The sequence below is a fragment of the Engystomops pustulosus genome, chromosome 1 (assembly GCF_040894005.1).
Source record: "Engystomops pustulosus chromosome 1, aEngPut4.maternal, whole genome shotgun sequence".
Taxonomy (NCBI): Eukaryota; Metazoa; Chordata; class Amphibia; order Anura; family Leptodactylidae; genus Engystomops; species Engystomops pustulosus.
In genome coordinates, this window is record NC_092411.1 from 40,890,199 (window position 1) to 40,908,117 (window position 17,919).

The 17,919-nt window shown below is 42.3% G+C and overlaps 1 protein-coding gene across 1 annotated transcript in view; it reads left to right on the forward strand.

Moving 5' to 3' along the window:
• RASGRF2 (Ras protein specific guanine nucleotide releasing factor 2) overlaps positions 1–17,919 on the forward strand; it is a 161,107-nt gene that overhangs the window by 132,170 nt on the left and 11,018 nt on the right. The window contains exons 17-20 of the mRNA XM_072139140.1: positions 539–631; positions 8,652–8,758; positions 14,361–14,473; positions 15,051–15,111. Coding sequence (XP_071995241.1) covers positions 539–631; positions 8,652–8,758; positions 14,361–14,473; positions 15,051–15,111 — 374 coding nt within the window. The remainder of the gene's footprint in view (positions 1–538; positions 632–8,651; positions 8,759–14,360; positions 14,474–15,050; positions 15,112–17,919) is intronic.

Sequence of the window (17,919 nt, forward strand, 5' to 3'; positions counted from 1 at the left end):
CATTAAGTAGCCTACAGGGTGGTCTGCTTGCATGATTTCATTATCCAAGCAGTGGTAGGTTTCCTTTAAACTCTCCCAAAACGGGAGACTTCTGTGGATAAAAGCTCATGCAGTGAACTGTGCAGTGCAGAGAGGAGGCAGCAGGAACGGAGAAGGAGAGAAGTCTAGTAAGTGGACAGAGACATTTATTCTTTTTTGGGACACAGAGTTTTGATCACTATTAGTACTTACAGCACTGCTTGTACTATTTATTTATGGATATGAACCTTATCAGATAATGCATATATATAGAGAATTGCCAACGCTAATTTCTTCTCCCGGGTAATCGTAATTATATATAAATAAATTGTTTCATGGTATTTGGATTCCACCTGTGCAGTGGAAATTCAGGTTTTGGGATTCTTATTGATTTCCTAATTGTATTGAGATGGGTTACAATTACTAATCGGAAAAAAACACGTCTCAGAAGTTACATTTTTGTGCTGTTTTGCATTGCTTTACTACTTGAAATCTGATTTTTGGATTCATTGTTTTACAGTGCAGACTTCTGACAATTCTCGGTGTTGTTCTGTCTCACCCGCCTCAGCCTTTGCCATTGCTACAGCGGCTGCTGGCCATGGGAGCCCACCAGGTAAGAGCATGAAGTAGATGTCTCCTAAGAGCTGATATCACTTATAGTAATTGCGTCTCAGTTGGTGTTAAAAGCTCTGCAAATCTTGGAATGAAAGTAAAATAATACCGGCTTTCATATTACTCTATATATACTCTGTATGTCTGTATGATAATTTATTTTATAGTTTCTTGGTTTCTTTACTTAAACCTTGATGATCTAAGGCTTAAAGGAAACCTACCACCACGGATCTACCTATTAAGGTAGATCCGGTGGTAGCTTCATCTTACGAATGTAAGTATAGTCCTTTTTAGGGCTAATCCTTTAGCCCAGTGATTTTCAACCTGTGTGCCGCGGCACACTAGTGTGCTGCGACACATGGTTGAGTGTGCCGCGGGGAAAGTTCTCCGAACCATGGTGCCCCTGTGTAGCGCTGCCGCCGCACCCCCGTGTTTCGCCCCCATACTTACCTACAAGCGTCGCGTCGGCGATCCGCCCATCTTCTGTAGCTCCTGCACCGCGCAGCCCATGTCACGTGACTGACTCGACCTGACGTCAGGTCGCGTAAGTCACGTGACCAGAGGCGCACGGTGTAGGAGCTACAGAAGGTGGGCGGATCGCCATTAGGAGTGAAGGTACGCGGAAGAAGACATCAAGGTTAAGTATATGAGGTTATTATTTGTATAGGGAAGGTAGCTAGGGTCTTTTTTTATTAGTAAAGGGAGGCTGGGGCTTTTTATTAGTTAAGGGGGGGCTCTAGGGCCTTTTAATTAGTAAAGGAGGGCCTCTAGGGCCTTTTAATTAGTAAAGGGGGGCCTCTAGGGCCTTTTAATTAGTAAAGGAGGGCCTCTAGGGCCTTTTAATTAGTAAAGGGGGCCTCTAGGGCCTTTTAATTAGTAAAGGGGGGCCTCTAGGGCCTTTTAATTAGTAAAGGGAGGCCTCTAGGGCCTTTTAATTAGTAAAGGGGGGCCCTCTAGGGCATTTTAATTAGTAAAGGGGGGCCTCTAGGGCCTTTTAATTAGTAAAGGGGGGCCTCTAGGGCCTTTTAATTAGTAAAGGGGGGCCCTCTAGGGCCTTTTAATTAGTAAAGGGGGGCCTCTAGGGCCTTTTAATTAGTAAAGGGAGGCCGCTAGGGGCTCTTAATTAGTAAAGGGAGGCCGCTAGGGGCTCTTAATTAGTAAAGGGAGGAGGCTAGGGTCTTTTAATTAGTAAAGGGAGGCCGCTAGGGGCTCTTAATTAGTAAAGGGAGGCCGTTAGGGGCTCTTAATTAGTAAAGGGAGGCCGCTAGGGTCTTTTAATTAGTAAAGGGAGGCCACTAGGGTCTTTTAATTAGTAAAGGGAGGCCGCTAGGGGCTCTTAATTAGTAAAGGGAGGCCGTTAGAGGTTTTTTATTAGTAAAGGGGGGCCTTTTATGACTGTTTTAGTGTCATTTTGTGCTATTTTGGTTGGTGGTGTGCCCCAGGATTTTCTAAGTATAAAAAGTGTGCCGCGGCTCAAAAAAGGTTGAAAATCACTGCTTTAGCCAGAGGTGAGGCTACATGGCATGGCTACTCCACGCCCCTGTAGCCTCTTTGTTCCTCCTTGCCCTCGTTCGCGAAGCCGGAGTTCTGCACATGTGCAGAACACAGGCCAGCAGCTGCGCAATCTCAGCTCAAAAGCCGGAGCTACTGCGTATGTGGATAAGTGCGCGCAGCACCTTGCAGCTGTGCGCTGAAGATATCTGGTAGGTCAGTGATGGCAAACCTTTTAGAGACCGGGTGCTCAAACTTCAACCAAAACCTACTTATTTACCATCGAGTGCCAACTTGACAATTTAAACAGTAACTTATTGCTCTCTTTTGTTCCACAACAGTCAATCGTATCAGCCACCTCAGGCCACCAATACAGTTGAAAGCAGGAAGGCAAATTCAGACATCATTGTAGCTTCTCTCCAGGGTCTCTCTGTACAGGAAGAATCGTGGGGCCAGTAGTAGGACCTCCAAAAATATTCTGGGGCTGTTCACACCTTCTTACTCCTCTTGCAGTTCCAATCAGTCAAGGATATGTCACTTTAAAAGAGTGCCAAGAAATTTAAGTCCTGTCTGGTGAACTTTATCCTGGGCGACAGCCTGGGTGCCCACAGAAAGGTCCCGAGTGCCACCTCTGGCACCCGTTCCATAGGTTCACCATCACTCTAGGAGGATCAAAGAGGCTACTGGGGGTGGAATAGCCTCTCCGTGTAGCCTCAGCTCCGGCTACTCCACGCAGTGTCGGACTGGCCCACCAGAGTACCAGAGGATCCTCCGGTGGGCCCTGGCTCAACCCAATACTGAACCCCAGAGGTCCATCAGAAAACATCACAATTTGGAGGCTGCTAGAGTATATTTCCTGGGGGATAAGGAAGAGTGGGCCCTCAAATTGATTTTCTCTGGTGGGCCTAAGGAAACCCAGTCCGACACTGACTCCACGCCCCGGTAGCCTCTTTAGAAAATGTGTTTAGGCAAATCATTATGGGAGCTTGGAAAGAATTGCACGTGTCCACCCAAGTTGTTTGGTCAGTTAAACCGCTGTCTGAATCCAAGGGCAACCAGCAAGATTTTGGAAGATTTTGACTTTATTGGAAATTTTTGAATAAAACATTTGCACATGTTGTATAATATGGTCCTGAAACAATTGAATGGCTGTATAGTAGGTCTGGGCTCACATCTTGTTTTTTGCATCCGACATATGCTGCAATGTATACATCTAAGGCTATATTCATACACATGTGTGAAAACGGATGTATATACAGGTACCATACATCCCCATTCTTTTCAATGGGCAATACAGCCTTTCATTGAATGGTTGTATTGTGCACCGCACTTTACAGTTTTTGAGCCAAATAAAAATATATGTTTTATTTTCTCATGTACTTGCGTCCGTATGCCCCATAGAAGTTAATGGAAAGGTATAAAATACATGCTGCATGCGGTTGTGCGCCGTATGCTGCCGTATATTTATGTACATTATCCAGAACCAATGGGAGGTGCATTATGTCAGGCAGCCAATAGTTAGCCATGCATCATTTGCTGCTCACTGTATTTTATACGGAAACGGTGCAAAAATGTCCCATATATTCAGATCCATACAGCGCGGAAATACAGGACTGGAGAAATCATAAGTTCATGTGAATGTAGCTTAAAATTTACAAAAACTGATACATTTTTCTTCACACATTGGGGGTCATTTACTAAGGGCCCGATTCGCGTTTTCCCGACGTGTTACCCGAATATTTCCGATTTGCGCCGATTTTCCCTGTTTTGCCCCGGGATTTTGGTGCACGCGATCGGATTGTGGCGCATCGGCGCCGGCATGCACGCAACGGAAATTGGGGGCGTGGCCGAATGTAAACCCGACAGATTCGGAAAAACCGCCGCATTTAAAAAAAAAAAAGTGTCGCGGAACTTGCACTTACCTTCACCAGGTATAGGCCGGTGAACTTCAGGGCATTCCAGCAGGCCTCGGGGAACTTCAGCGAAGCAGCGCCACCTGGTGGGCGTCGGAGGAACTACCTTAGTGAATCCCGGCCAGACCCGAATCCAAAAAAAAAAAAGGAGACAGACGCACAGGACAACAAACGTACACTATTTGTGCATTCGTCGTGTCCATAGACATGAATGGATATGCCATAGCACAAAACGTGTCCGTCACCAGTATGCAAAAAATTGCCTAATACAATTATTTTCCCAGTGTTTGCAGACTAGGAAACGCTGTTTAGTTGATATTTATTAGCATTTATTCATTTATGGATATAACTGTCACAGTACAACCTGTCGCGGATGTCCGCAGCTGTCCTCACAGCTTTTACACCATACAGACTCCATCATTGTCCTTGTGACAGATGATTTGTAAGGTATTTTAAATATGTATCATGATATATGCAAAACAGAGAGAAAGACATGGCGAACATCTCTGTCATGTGAACAGGGTCCATAAATCACAACTTGGTCTGTGACAGAGAGGTGAGGGAAAGCTAACACGCTGCCGCTGACTGATAAGATGGGCCATGATTTATCTGCATTGTCTGTGTCAGAGTCCAGATATGAAAGCCAGTGCCATTATCTACTCTGTGACTTTCTGTCAATGGTTCTTTGCCGGTGGCTGCCCTAGATTGCTGTATGAGTCTAGCCTTGGTATAATAAATAAGAGAACCTTCTTCCATCCTCCGTGGCTTTGTAGAGGGTTTCTTCCTGTAGCTAAACAACAGTGTTCAGTTAATAGGTTTTCCATTATGTTACAGAGAAGGCCGTGTAATGGGAATGTTTATGTTCTGTGTACAGCACCATGGAGAATGGCTTTATAATCTATATTTAAGCTTAGAAAGCATACCTCCCAACTACCCGGGTCCAGCAGGATAGTTCGGATTATGGGCTAAGTCCCTGGCAGTGGGGGGTATGTCCCAGAACAAAGCTTCAGAGCTTTATTCAACAGGAGCTGCAGAGGTAAGTAGCTGCACTTATTTATTATTTTCTATTAAGCAGCAACAAAGAAAGGAAGTAGAAGAGCGGGTCAACAATATGAAAAGGACCTGCTGGGGGGCACCATAAGAAGAGGAGCTGCTGGGGAGGCACCATACGAGGAGGAGCTGCTGGGGGGCACCATGCGAAGAGGAGCTGCTGGGGGGCACTATAAGAGGAGGAGGTGCTGAGGGCATCATAAGAGGGGGAGCTGCTGGGGGGCACCATAAGAGGGGGAGCTGCTGAGGGGCACCATAAGAGGAGCTGCTGGGGGGCACCATAAGAGGAGGAGCTACTGGGAAGCAACATAAGAGGAGGAGCTACTGGGGAGCAACATAAGAGGAGGAGCTGCTGGGGGGCACCATAAGAGGAGGAGCTGCTGGGAGGCACCAAAAGAAGAGGAGCTGCTAGGGGGCAGCATAAGAAGAGGAGCTGCTAGGGGGCACCATAAGAAGAGGAGCTGCTGGGAGGTATCATAAGAAGAGGAGCTGCTGGGGGGCACCATAAGAAGAGGAGCTGCTGGGAGGCACCATAAGAAGAGGAGCTGCTGGGAGGCACCATAAGAAGAGGAGCTGCTGGGAGGTATCATAAGAAGAGGAGCTGCTGGGGGGCACCATAAGAAGAGGAGCTGCTGGGAGGCACCATAAGAAGAGGAGCTGCTGAGGGCATCATAAGAGGAGGAGCTGCTGGGGGCACCATTAGAGAAGGAGCTGCTGGGGAGCACCATTAGAGGCGGAGCTGCTGGGGAGCACCATTAGAGGAGGAGCTGCTGGGGGGCATCATAAGAAGAGGAGCTGCTGGGAGGCACCATAAGAAGAGGAGCTGCTGGGAGGCACCATAAGAAGAGGAGCTGCTGAGAGCATCATAAGAAGAGAAGCTGCTGGGGAGCACCATTAGAGGAGGCGCTGCTGGGGGGGCATCATTAGAGGAGGAGCTGCTGGGGGGCACCATAAGAGGAGGAGCTGCTGGGGAGCACCGTTAGAGGAGGAGCTGCTGGGGGGCATCATTAGAGGAGGAGCTGCTGGGGGGCACCATAAGAGGAGGAGCTTCTGAGGAAGCTTGGGGGGGCGGGCATAATAAGAGGAGGAGCTGGTGAGGGGAAACAAGAAAAAGAGGATGCTGTGGAGGCAACATATGAGTGGGCAGCTGCGCCCCAAAGCAGAGCACAATAAGAGGGGGATTTGGTCAGGTGACACAATAAGAAGCGGAGCTGGTGGGACGCTCGTTGGACAACGCACCGCGGGATCGCGACGGGACTGGTTAAGTAAATCTGCCCCACGGTGGTGTCGAAGAGCATAGATACATTGATAGAATACTTACCACAAGAAAAAAAACCAAGACCATTTCCAAGTCCTCATGGTATGTTGGCTCAGCTCAATTTTACACAGGTAAACAGATGCATGGATAATACAGTAGGCAAAATGTTATTAGGATCCAGTGTACAGCTCATAGACCGTAAGCTCTTGCGATCAGAGCCCTTACTCCTATTGTTCCTATTGTTATTACTCTGTAGTGTCTTATTTTATTTGAATATGTTTCCCAGAATCTGTAAAGCGCTACAGAACATGATGGCGCTATAAAAATAAAGATGATTATTATTTATTTTAAATCAGATATTTTTATTGAACATTTTTTAAGAAAAAAAAAAACACACACCCAACAAGCGAAAGATGATTATTATTATTACAGATCATATCACAACATCCATATGGTGTGTGTGACATGTCAGCGCTGCAGATATGCTGTATTATTGCTATTATCGCTGTCTTTAATTATCAGCTCTAACCCCCATCTCCACGATTTTTTTTTTAAATAAAACCTTTTTTTTTCTCCTTGTTTAATTCCGTGGCCTCGTTGTGTTATAAAGATTTCATTGTAACTGGCATCCAGGGCAAGAGAAGTATAATTTCTGTCTGCATTATCATACATTATAATTAGGATAATTGCAGCGAACAGAAGACATACATTGTCTGGAAGGTGTTTATATACATATCTGGAGCGGAGCAATGAATAATCTGTTCAGGTGTGATGATATATAATCACTGTCAGCTTCTGGCAAAGGTGATAACATAGCCGCCATTTAATTGCAGCTTCTCTTACAGGAGTGGAGGGTATTATTTGTCTTGAGGAGCTCGGTTTCCCCCCGGAGCCTGCCTCTTCTTGTGTCTCTGACTTCTTGCTTCTAAAAAGATTTTAAGATTAAAATAAACAAGAAAAAAACTATTTTTTCCCATTTGTTTGCAAAAAGTATAATTTCATTTTATTCAGAACCCTTTGTACTGTAGATGTTTCTTATTGGACACTACATTTGTGTGTTTTGTATTACAGAACACCTGGCAGCTTTCCTTGACTGCCGTTTTTTATTCCTTTGTTGTTCCTAAAGCAAATTTTTTCATGAATTGACAGAAGGACACCTGTTTTTTAAGAGGAATGTCCAATCGATTTTTGATCCCTACCGTATGATACAGAAATTTTGGAGATAAACACAAGATTGTATTGATCCTAATGTCACACCTGTCCCAACACACCCATCTTGTCTCCTGTGAACTCTGCTTTGGTTAACTAACAGTTAATCCACTGATTGACAGAATCTCTCTCCCCCGCCTCAGAGAACCGATTCTAGATCATCTTCTAGACCGGGCTTTGGTATATCATATAAGGTTTTGTGGTTTATTGCTCTTTGCCTGCTATTGTCATGTACTAAAATAGCTTTTTTTAAAAAAATTTGTCTTCAATATTCTGGTTTCTTTGACTTTTTGCATGAATTACTGACTCCACTTTCCTAGCAATTTTGTACTGCTTTGTCCTCCAGGTTCGGACCCGTATTTGGCAACTATCCCTCTATGTTTCTATTGTCTTGGCTTAGTTTTTGTGTTTGCACTTTGGTACAGGAAGGGAACGTTGACCAGTTGTCTCCCACAGCTTAGGGTAGGTAAGGCAAATCAATAGGGACAGCTAGGAAGAGCGTTTGGTCTCAGGGCCCATTGTCTACGTCTACTTTTTCAGACCCAGCATAACATTTATACTTTCCATAGGAGAAGATGCAAAATGCATAATAGTACATTCATACAATGACCTATTGCACAGCAATCACCAATGTCTGACCCAGGTGTGAAATACCTGATTCTACTAATATATGTGAATGTGGCAAATGCATCAACATCATCATTGTATTTCGTCTTGTTCCAATTTCCATGATGTTGTATCCTCTTCTTATAAAACCAGAACCTTTTGAACTTAATTTTTTACCAAATTTCCTATCGCCTGAGGGGAAATTTAATTTCCAATAGTTCAGTTGCTCCTCAATCTCAGTCTTTCTTGTGGATATAGCAGGCAATTCCTCGTTTAATTAAATTGAACACCCTATAACTGCTCTGCCTTCCAGACTACAACACGAAATTGTATTATTTGTGCTCGTGACCCTCGATGGAAGTGTCTGAAGACAGACACAGCATTTTCCGGAACAATCAGACTATGAATAGACTTGTGTTGGACCAAACATTCTTGAAATTATTGCAGTATATGAAATGTTATCTGTGACATTTTTGTCTTTATTCCTTCGGAAGGTTTTAACAATATGGAAAGGATGTGCGACAAAGAGTTCATAATACGGAGGGCAGCTACAAACCGGGTATTGAATGTTCTTCGTCATTGGGTGTCAAAGCATTCACAGGTAATAACAGCGCAACGTGTCAGGGTCACTTTGATTGTGCCTTCGGCTTTTGTTTAGAAATGTTATATTGAGCTTAGAAATCTGAAACTTCCGGATTCCATAAAAAAAAATTGCTTGTGACTATTATAGAATTTTGATAATATATCTGCATATTATGACTATTAAAACTGTGCTGCTATGACTCCTTGCACCATCATTTTCTATGATGCAAGGACTCCCCTGCACATGGTCCAGTTTTCACAAACATGTGCTGCCAGCCTCCCAATAACTTCCTCAGTCCACTCTAATAATAATAATTCCTTTATCTATATAGCGATCACAGATTCCGACAAATTAGTGCCTCATGGGGCTCACAATCTAATCAACCTGCCAGTATGTTTTTTTTGGAGTGTGGGAGGAAACCGGAGGACCAGGAGAAAACCCGCACAAACACAGAGAAACATACAAATTCTTAGCAGAAGTTGACCTGAATGGGATTTGAACCCAGGACCCCAGTGCTGCCAGGCTGTAGTGCTTACCACTGAGCCACCATGCTGCCCTGCAAGCCATAGCCTTACCATCCTTACACAGAATCTATTGATTAACCCATGGACACCTTTGAGAAACATTTTGTTTTACTGAAATCTATTAATCTTGGGTAAAAATTGCATAACTTGTATATTATATTTTGATAAATTATGAAATTTTACGAAAGATTTTCAACCATCAGTGTTCTGCAGCTTTCATGATTTCTTATACATTGCAGGCTGCTTAGTCCCATTCAGCATGAAATACATCAGACTCTTATTGACTCCAAAGCTCTCATTCCTCTCCTGAACACAAATCATGAGTGACTTTTAACCAAATATATAAATAAAATAACCTGTATATCGGAAGCCATGCGAGCTTTGTGAAGAGATAAGGACTACAGACCAAGCCAAACCTGGCCGTGGATAGGATTCAGCATCCTGCAATGTATGGAAAAACATGTGTGCTGCGGAAAGCAAATTGTTGAAAATTTTTAGTAAAACCAAAAGCAAAACATGGACTTTTATCCAAAATTTATACATTTTAGTAAAAATGTATGTCCTTCCAAAGATGTACTTATGGATTTGAGACCCATAATATTCCTCCTAAGCTTTTATATTTCTATATAATCACTTTGTGACTCTTGGATACTCTGGTTGTAGTATATATTGCATAACTGGGAATGTATTCAAGGCATGAGAGGGAGCAGAGAAGTTCAGGGCCTCTGGGAACTGGAAGCCGCTGTGCGAGTGCCAGTCAAGCATGCAGTCAGTCTGATTAATGAGATGTGCATTACGCTGGCTTGTGCCGGGCAATGACAGGTTCCCTTTCTTCTATTTGCTTTGTGATGCATTCAAACATTATGAGTCCTGGAAGTTATAAGCCACCGTGTCACATCTCTTATCACATCAGAGTGTTATTAATGTGACATTGCCTCTTGGCTTTATATTCCTTTCAAGGATATTACATTTGCCTTGAATTGTAAATGTATTGTGCATGTGGTAGGAACACAGGCAGCTGCATCCCGGTATCTCTGGTCACTGTTGCACTTTTCCCTAGTAAATCAAAGGATTTTTTGTGCGCCTTATAGTCCTAAAAATACGGTATTCACACTGGGTTCCCTACTTTCCCAACAGTGCTAGTTTGCTACTAGCACTGCTACGCTACTTCAGTCATACAAGTCTATTTCCTGTAAATTAAGCACAAGTGCTTTGGAAGGCGTCACCAGAGCCCCTCTGGGGTCTCTGTCTGTTATTCGTGAGCTGGCTCCCCATCCCTTGGCTCTAACCCCTTCCCACTCTTGTGGCAGTACAGGGCTGATAGTTGTGTTGCTGTGAGATTATGACAGCAGAAGGGGGTTAGATCGGAGGAAGGCAGTTACAAATATGGTGACGCCCCTAAAGCACTTGTGCTTCATTTACATAAGAATTCAAATTTATGACTACAGCAGTGCAGCAACACTACCATAAAGCATATAGCAGTATTCACACTGCTGCAAGCTACCCAGCTACGTGACTGGTTAATAAATATACAATCCGGCAGTAGTTTTCCTTTAAGCTGTGTTGCCATGTTCTTTTAAGAACATAAAGGCTTTAATTTTACAACTTTTCCAAACATGCCATATTTCTTTAGCCTTTCGCTGTCTTGTACTGTCATGAACTTGAACATTAAAATCCTATCTCAGTCATAGAATATTGTCAACTGTTTGGAAAGTAACCTGTAAATACCCTTTCTGCTGCAGAATGATGGAATCCAACTTATTTGGATTCATGTACTTATTCTCAATTGATGGGAAACAGAGATTGATTCACTTTGAAACAATTGCTGCTGCCCAAAACTTCTGCTTTTATAGAGGGGTCATGCCTGCTGATGATCAATTATTGCCAATCAATTAGCAGCACTTGTCTGCTACTTCTTTTATTTCTCGTGGAAGCAGTAAGTAAGTTAAAAGGGATTGTCCCCTTTTCAATAAATCAGTTTAGTTCAACATGAATGAAATAATTACATGAAGGAAACTGTATATTGTGTTTTGTTGCTCATGTGCCATTATATTTATTTAATTTTAAGTTTCTTTGTCCAGATGTTTTTTTTTTGCTATGTAACAAATTTAAAACCACAGAATTCAGGGTTTATGTTATTTTGCTCATGACTGCATGTGCCATTAATTATTATTTGCTTTATAGCTCCATTTCTTCATTAACAATCCTTCTTCCCTCCAGATGGCCACAGTTAGGGCTCATATACACTGCCGTCTGCGGGGCCATACATGTACGTTCCCATAGACGGCAATAGTGGAACAGTGGGGATACGGTGCCACACATGATACGGGCCGCACACCGCAAAAAGATAGATCATGGGGGCATTGTCCAAAACGTTTGAAATTAGATATAAATTGTATGTCACGGAGACAGAGATTCAGAAATTAAGTCAAGCTCTCCCCCCACTGCGGTGATTGTCACCGTGCACCAGTCTACCTGAGCGTCGGTTAGTGATGTCCCTGGATTTAGAGATATCAATTTCAGGCAGTTTGTATGAATTTGTATGTAAGTCTGAACTGTATATTTTATCATTGTAACCCTAGCCAAATTTTTTTTTTGGTCTCTTTGACAATTGGATTTTAAAACTTTTGGGTTGTCCTCAGAACCAGGATTAATAATGAAGCTTCATTACAGACACCTGTGATAACTGTTATAGCTGATCATTGTAGCCTAGGACTAAAGTAAAGTAAATTACCAAATACCAGAGGTCCATTTGTAACTAGGGGTCGTCTGTAAGTCAGGTGTTCTTAAGTCTGTACAATGAAAGGGGAATTCTGAGGTGGGGAGAGCTTGACTTCAGTGCTAAAGCACCACCAATTACAGGAACAGTATCCCTTTTGAAACATTTACATGACTAGAATTAATCTTTTTTCCTAACACCGCCTAAGACACTAAAATTCCTACTTTACATAAGACGTCATTGTGAACAAAGGAGAGTGTACAGGCTATTGGCCACCGGAGCCATGATAAACAACAACGCCACTGATTTCCATCACTTGTGATGTCTGGGAATCATTAGCTCTCATTGTCTATGTGTTTGTGATGCTGAGATAAATGCTACAGCTGTATGTTATTGTATTGAGGAGATCATGTAAGGACGTGTCTATTGTCCTACACATAGGCGCGGGTGACGCATCTGCTCTGTATATTGGATCCATAATGAGGTTTAGTTTTTAGCTGGTGGCTACAGAAATACACTGCTTGCTGCATTCACAAACAAACTTTTTTTTTTTTTTGAAAAGTCATTGTTCTTTTTGGTATAAACACTTAACATCAGCCTCAAAATTGTGACAAAGCAGCCAAAGGACCCTTTGAAGTAAATTTAAAATTCTATTCTATGAAGAAGGAAAATGCTTTCAGTTAATTTCTACATCCTATGGTCTTGGTAGTGATTCTGGTAAATTTAAGGGGTGTTTAATTCATTAAAAGACTGAATATGGAAAGTAGTCTCATACCACAGTGAATTTCTGTATATCGCCCATAAAAATACTTTTGTATCCCACCCTAGTTACATGCCATTATGAAAAGGGGAGTTTATAAAATCAATGCAATTGTTATCTCAGCCACAGTTTAAAGGGGACCTGTCACCAGCTTTTACACCACTAAGATCTAGGGTATGGAACCATCTTACTAAAGTTCCCTCTTTTATGTTAAGCCTCTATTGTTTACCTAAAGAAAATGCTAATGAGCAGAGAAGAGTCAGTTTTTGAATGAAATGAGTCACTTTTAGAGACTGAAGGAGTAGTGTCATTTTCATTTCATATGCTCATATCTTGGGCTCTATAATACCTAACACCATGAATAATCTTTCCATGCATCAGGCTGTTCTGTGATCTACAGAATTAGATATGTAGACAGTAAAATCCAATTTCCATCTTTCTTTGACTGCTTTTATCTCTGGTTCTGTAACACACAGAGCCACAAGCCTGGTGTGATTTGAAAGATTTGAGATTCCTGAATTTAATATGACCCCAAATTATGGCCACATCTCCATGTGACTCGACTCAGACTTTCTTCAGCTGGAGACGATATTTTATAGGTAAACAGGTGACTTTAACATAAATTCTAGGGAATTCTAGAAAGGACATTATATAGTCTACCTGAATGTGCTGATAGTTTTGCAGAGAAAAGGCTAATGACAGTGTCTCTTAAAGGAGGACATTTCATCACCACCTTAACTCCAGCCCTGTTGGAATTTCCTCTCCAGCCCTCACTATCACCGTTCTATCACTGCTCTTAGATTAAAGGGAACCTGTCATCTCAAACATCAGTTCTAAACCTCACACAATACCTTACAGTCCGGTGTAGAGGAATTCCAATGATTCTAATCCGGGTTCTGTACGTTTCCAATGTTCTCTAAAAACAACTTTTATTCCTCTTGCTTTCATGACTGTATCAAGTCAAGGAGGCGGGAGAGCTCACCGCTACAGTCAAGCTCCCCCCATCTTCTCTGCTGTGTATGTGACTGATACTGCCCCTCCGCCCTGCCTGCTACCCCACATCAGTACATACACTTTCCACTTGCACGTCCTCGTATTTATAAATCACCTCCAAAGGAAGGAGACTAAGAGACTATTCCTAGCATTTCAAAGAGGTCCAAGCTGAGATAAATATAAATATACTTGAATATTATATCACATTACAGATGTTTGTTCCTCAATCTTAAGACTTTCAATATTGTAGGGATGTTGTTAGTGATTTCATTATGGCTGTAACCATACATGTCATACCAGAAGTGGAGGGCTCCCAATATTGTGTATGTAAAAATAGTTATCACTACTTCTGTAATTAGCATCTGTAATTAATATGTACCGTGGGCAATGAAAGAACATTAACTATTAATATATACTGTACATACTGTGTGTGTATATATATTTTTTTTAATGTATTTTATATATATAGTTCTTTTCTGATATTTCTTTTGAGCTAGTGCCATCTAGTGGTCATTTTTTGGAATAACAGCAATGTTACAACATTGCACACAAGCAGTAGTAAGAGTTTTATACCATGCAATCTGATAAGTTTGTGTTATATTTATTGCTGTGTCTCCCCTCAAGGATTTTGAATTGTACCATGAAGCTAAAATGAATGTAATGAACTTGTTGGAAGATGTTTTAAGGGACCCTGATCTCCTACCCCAGGAAAGGAAAGCAGCGAGTAACATACTAAGGTATGGATGCTACGATAAATTAAAAAGTTTGTTACCATCTATGATGATGAAGATATTAAAACAAAACACCTACTTATATTGCTAGATATCGGCAAGTCCTGGGCAATGCGGCCTCATGCTGCCCTGTGCTACCTTTCCACCATGCATTGTAATGTATTCCCTATGACTATGCTGGGAGTTGATCATTGTGTCAACCAAGTGGATCAATTGTGTTTATCTAGAAAACACTAATTTTACTAGTTGTTGTTGTTATGTGTTATTCCTAAGTATCAGTATCATATACCATCAGTGGGGGGTGGTCTGGGGTCCCAGCCCTATGGCAACCATTCATCAGTTTTATTACATACAATGCTGATCTTAATAGGTCTGTTCATAAATACATGGTAGCATCCTGCTATAGCACATGTGACATAAACCTTCAGTGCACATCAGATGACACCATGTACTGTGACCCCTGAACTGTATGAATATCAACCTTTTATATGATTATTAGGAGCGCAGTCTGCTGGTTAACCCTGTGGTGTTTCTCATCTCTGGAATCACTACTGTTAGTAATTACTGTCTTTCTTGTCATCAGTGCCCTTTCTCAGGAAGAACAAGATGACTGCCACTTGACAATGGGGGACATCATTGCCATGGTGAGCCTAGCTATATACTTCTGGGAATACAGACCTTTGTGGCTGCTGCTGCTCTTATGGAGTCTCTTGTAATCACTGTGGATAGGTGACAGTTTATAGACAGCATCCTGATTCACTCTAATGACTGTACCATTTTATACAGATCACTACCCTAAAGAGAACCTGTCACCAGGAATGTCATTTATAGCTGGTGACAGGTAGTCTGTCCTGTGCTGATTTTTAAATGCCAGCATTCTGAGTAATTTAGTGGCTTATAATAGTTTATTTTACACTACCTGGCTGCCTGCTAGCACCGTGTTGTGAGTCCTAGGGAGGGGCAGCTGCAGCCTGTATGTGCCTGCGTCAGTGAGAGTAAAATCTTAGACCACAGGTGTCCCAAATCCCAAAGGGTAGGGAATTACCTGAATTAGGCTAAACAGTACGCCAATAGTGGTTGTGGCTGAACACTGTCCTGTTTCCCGGCTATGATAGTAGAACTTCATAGAAAATGGACTTGAGGCGCCACAAAAGTAGAATTATTTATTTAATCGTAGGATCATGACGCGTTTCGAGGAAGAACCTCCCTCTTCATGAGATCCTCTATGATCAAATACTGTACATATACAGAGTCAGTAGTATATAATAAAATTAATGTGTACATGTACAAAAGTCACAGGTGTATGATGAAATCGAAATTTGAAAATCATTTAAATAAATTTAAAAAATGTTGAAAATACATATAGTAGTGGAATGATGAATATCGGGGGGAGAAAAGAGGACCTAATAATGGAGAGTATGATGGACATAGAAAGAATTTATGTGCGTTCATGATTAAGAATATATACTTGATGCAGAGTTAACCCTTTCACGACCTGTGACGTAATAGCTCGTTACGGGTCGGCCGCGGGTGCATGGAGAGGGCTCACGCGCTGAGCCCTCTCCATAGCCGGTCGCTGCCAGCTTTTCGAGGATCGCCGCTCCCTGTGACGTCATCGGGGAGCGGCGATCCGTCGCCATGGTAGCCTCGGGTCTCACGAAGACCTGAGGCTACTTAGGGTTAACCCATGCATTACAATGTGCTATCAGCATATTGTAATGTATGAGGAGTAAAATCCCCATATACTGCCATACTGTAGTATGGCAGTATATGATAGGATCGTACAGACAACCTAGGGTTAAAGTACAAGGTCGTACAGTCCTAAAATTGATAACAGTGTAAACGTCATCAAAATCCGCAAAAAACGACACCACCCACAGCTCTGTACACCAAAGTATAAAAAAGTTATTAGCGCCAGAAGATGGCAAAATCCCCAAAACATTTTTTGTACAGGAGGTTTTAATTTTTTTAAATGTATGATAACATTATAGAACCTATATAAATTTGTTATTCCCGTAATCGTACCGACCCAAAGAATAAAGTAGACATGTCATTTGGGGTGCACAGTGAAATCTGTAAGATCCAAGCCCACAAGAAAACAGGACAAATGAATTTTTTTCCCAATTTCACTGCATTTGGAATTTTTTTTTCCCGCTTCCCAGTACATGGCATGGAATAATAAGTACCATCTCTATGAAGTGTAATTTGTTACGCAGAAAACAAGTTGTCACACAGCTCTGGACATGGAAAAATAAAAAAGTTATGGGAGTGAAAAATGAAAATGAAAAAAAAACAAAAAAGGGCCAGGTCCTGAAAGGGTTAATATAAATGTAAAGTGTATGTGTGTGTATATATACACTCACCGACCACTTTATTAGGTACACCTGTCCAACTGCTCGTTAACACTTAATTTCTAATCAGCCAATCACATGGCAGCAACTGGGCAGACTGGTTCGAGCTGATAGAAACAGTGACTCAAATCGCCACCCGTTACAACCAAGGTAGGCAGAAGAGCATCTCTGAATGCACAGTACGTCGAACTTTGAGGCAGATGGGCTACAGCAGCAGAAGACCACACCGGGTGCCACTCCTTTCAGCTAAGAACAGGAAACTGAGGCTACAATTTGCACAAGCTCATCGATATTGGACAGTAGAAGATTGGAAAAACGTTCCCTGGTCTGATGAGTCTCGATTTCTGCTGCGACATTCGGATGGTAGGGTCAGAATTTGGCATCAACAACATGAAAGCATGGATCCATCCTGCCTTGTATCAACGGTTCAGGCTGCTGGTGGTGGTGTCATGGTGTGGGGAATATTTTCTTGGCACTCTTTGGGCCCCTTGGTACCAATTGAGCATCGTTGCAACGCCACAGCCTACCTGAGTATTGTTGCTGACCATGTCCATCCCTTTATGAGCACAATGTACCCAACATCTGATGGCTACTTTCAGCAGGATAATGCGCCATGTCATAAAGCTGGAATCATCTCAGACTGGTTTCTTGAACATGACAATGAGTTCACTGTACTCAAATGGCCTCCACAGTCACTAGATCTCAATCCAATAGAGCATCTTTGGGATGTGGTGGAACGGGAGATTCACATCATGGATGTGCAGCCGACAAATCTGCGGCAACTGTGTGATGCCATCATGTCAATATGGACCAAAATCTCTGAGGAATGCTTCCAGCACCTTGTTGAATCTATGACACGAAGAATTGAGGCAGTTCTGAAGGCAAAAGGGGGTCCAACCCGTTACTAGCATGGTGTACCTAATAAAGTGGCCGGTGAGTGTAATATATCATAGGAAATAGGGATAATGATTTGTTAATGATTAGAATATATACTTAATTACAAGTTAGTGTAAGTTAATAAAGTATATAGGAAATATGGGACATGCATGTTTAGGGCGGCACGGCGGCACATTAGGGCGGCACGGTGGCTGAGTGAGTAGC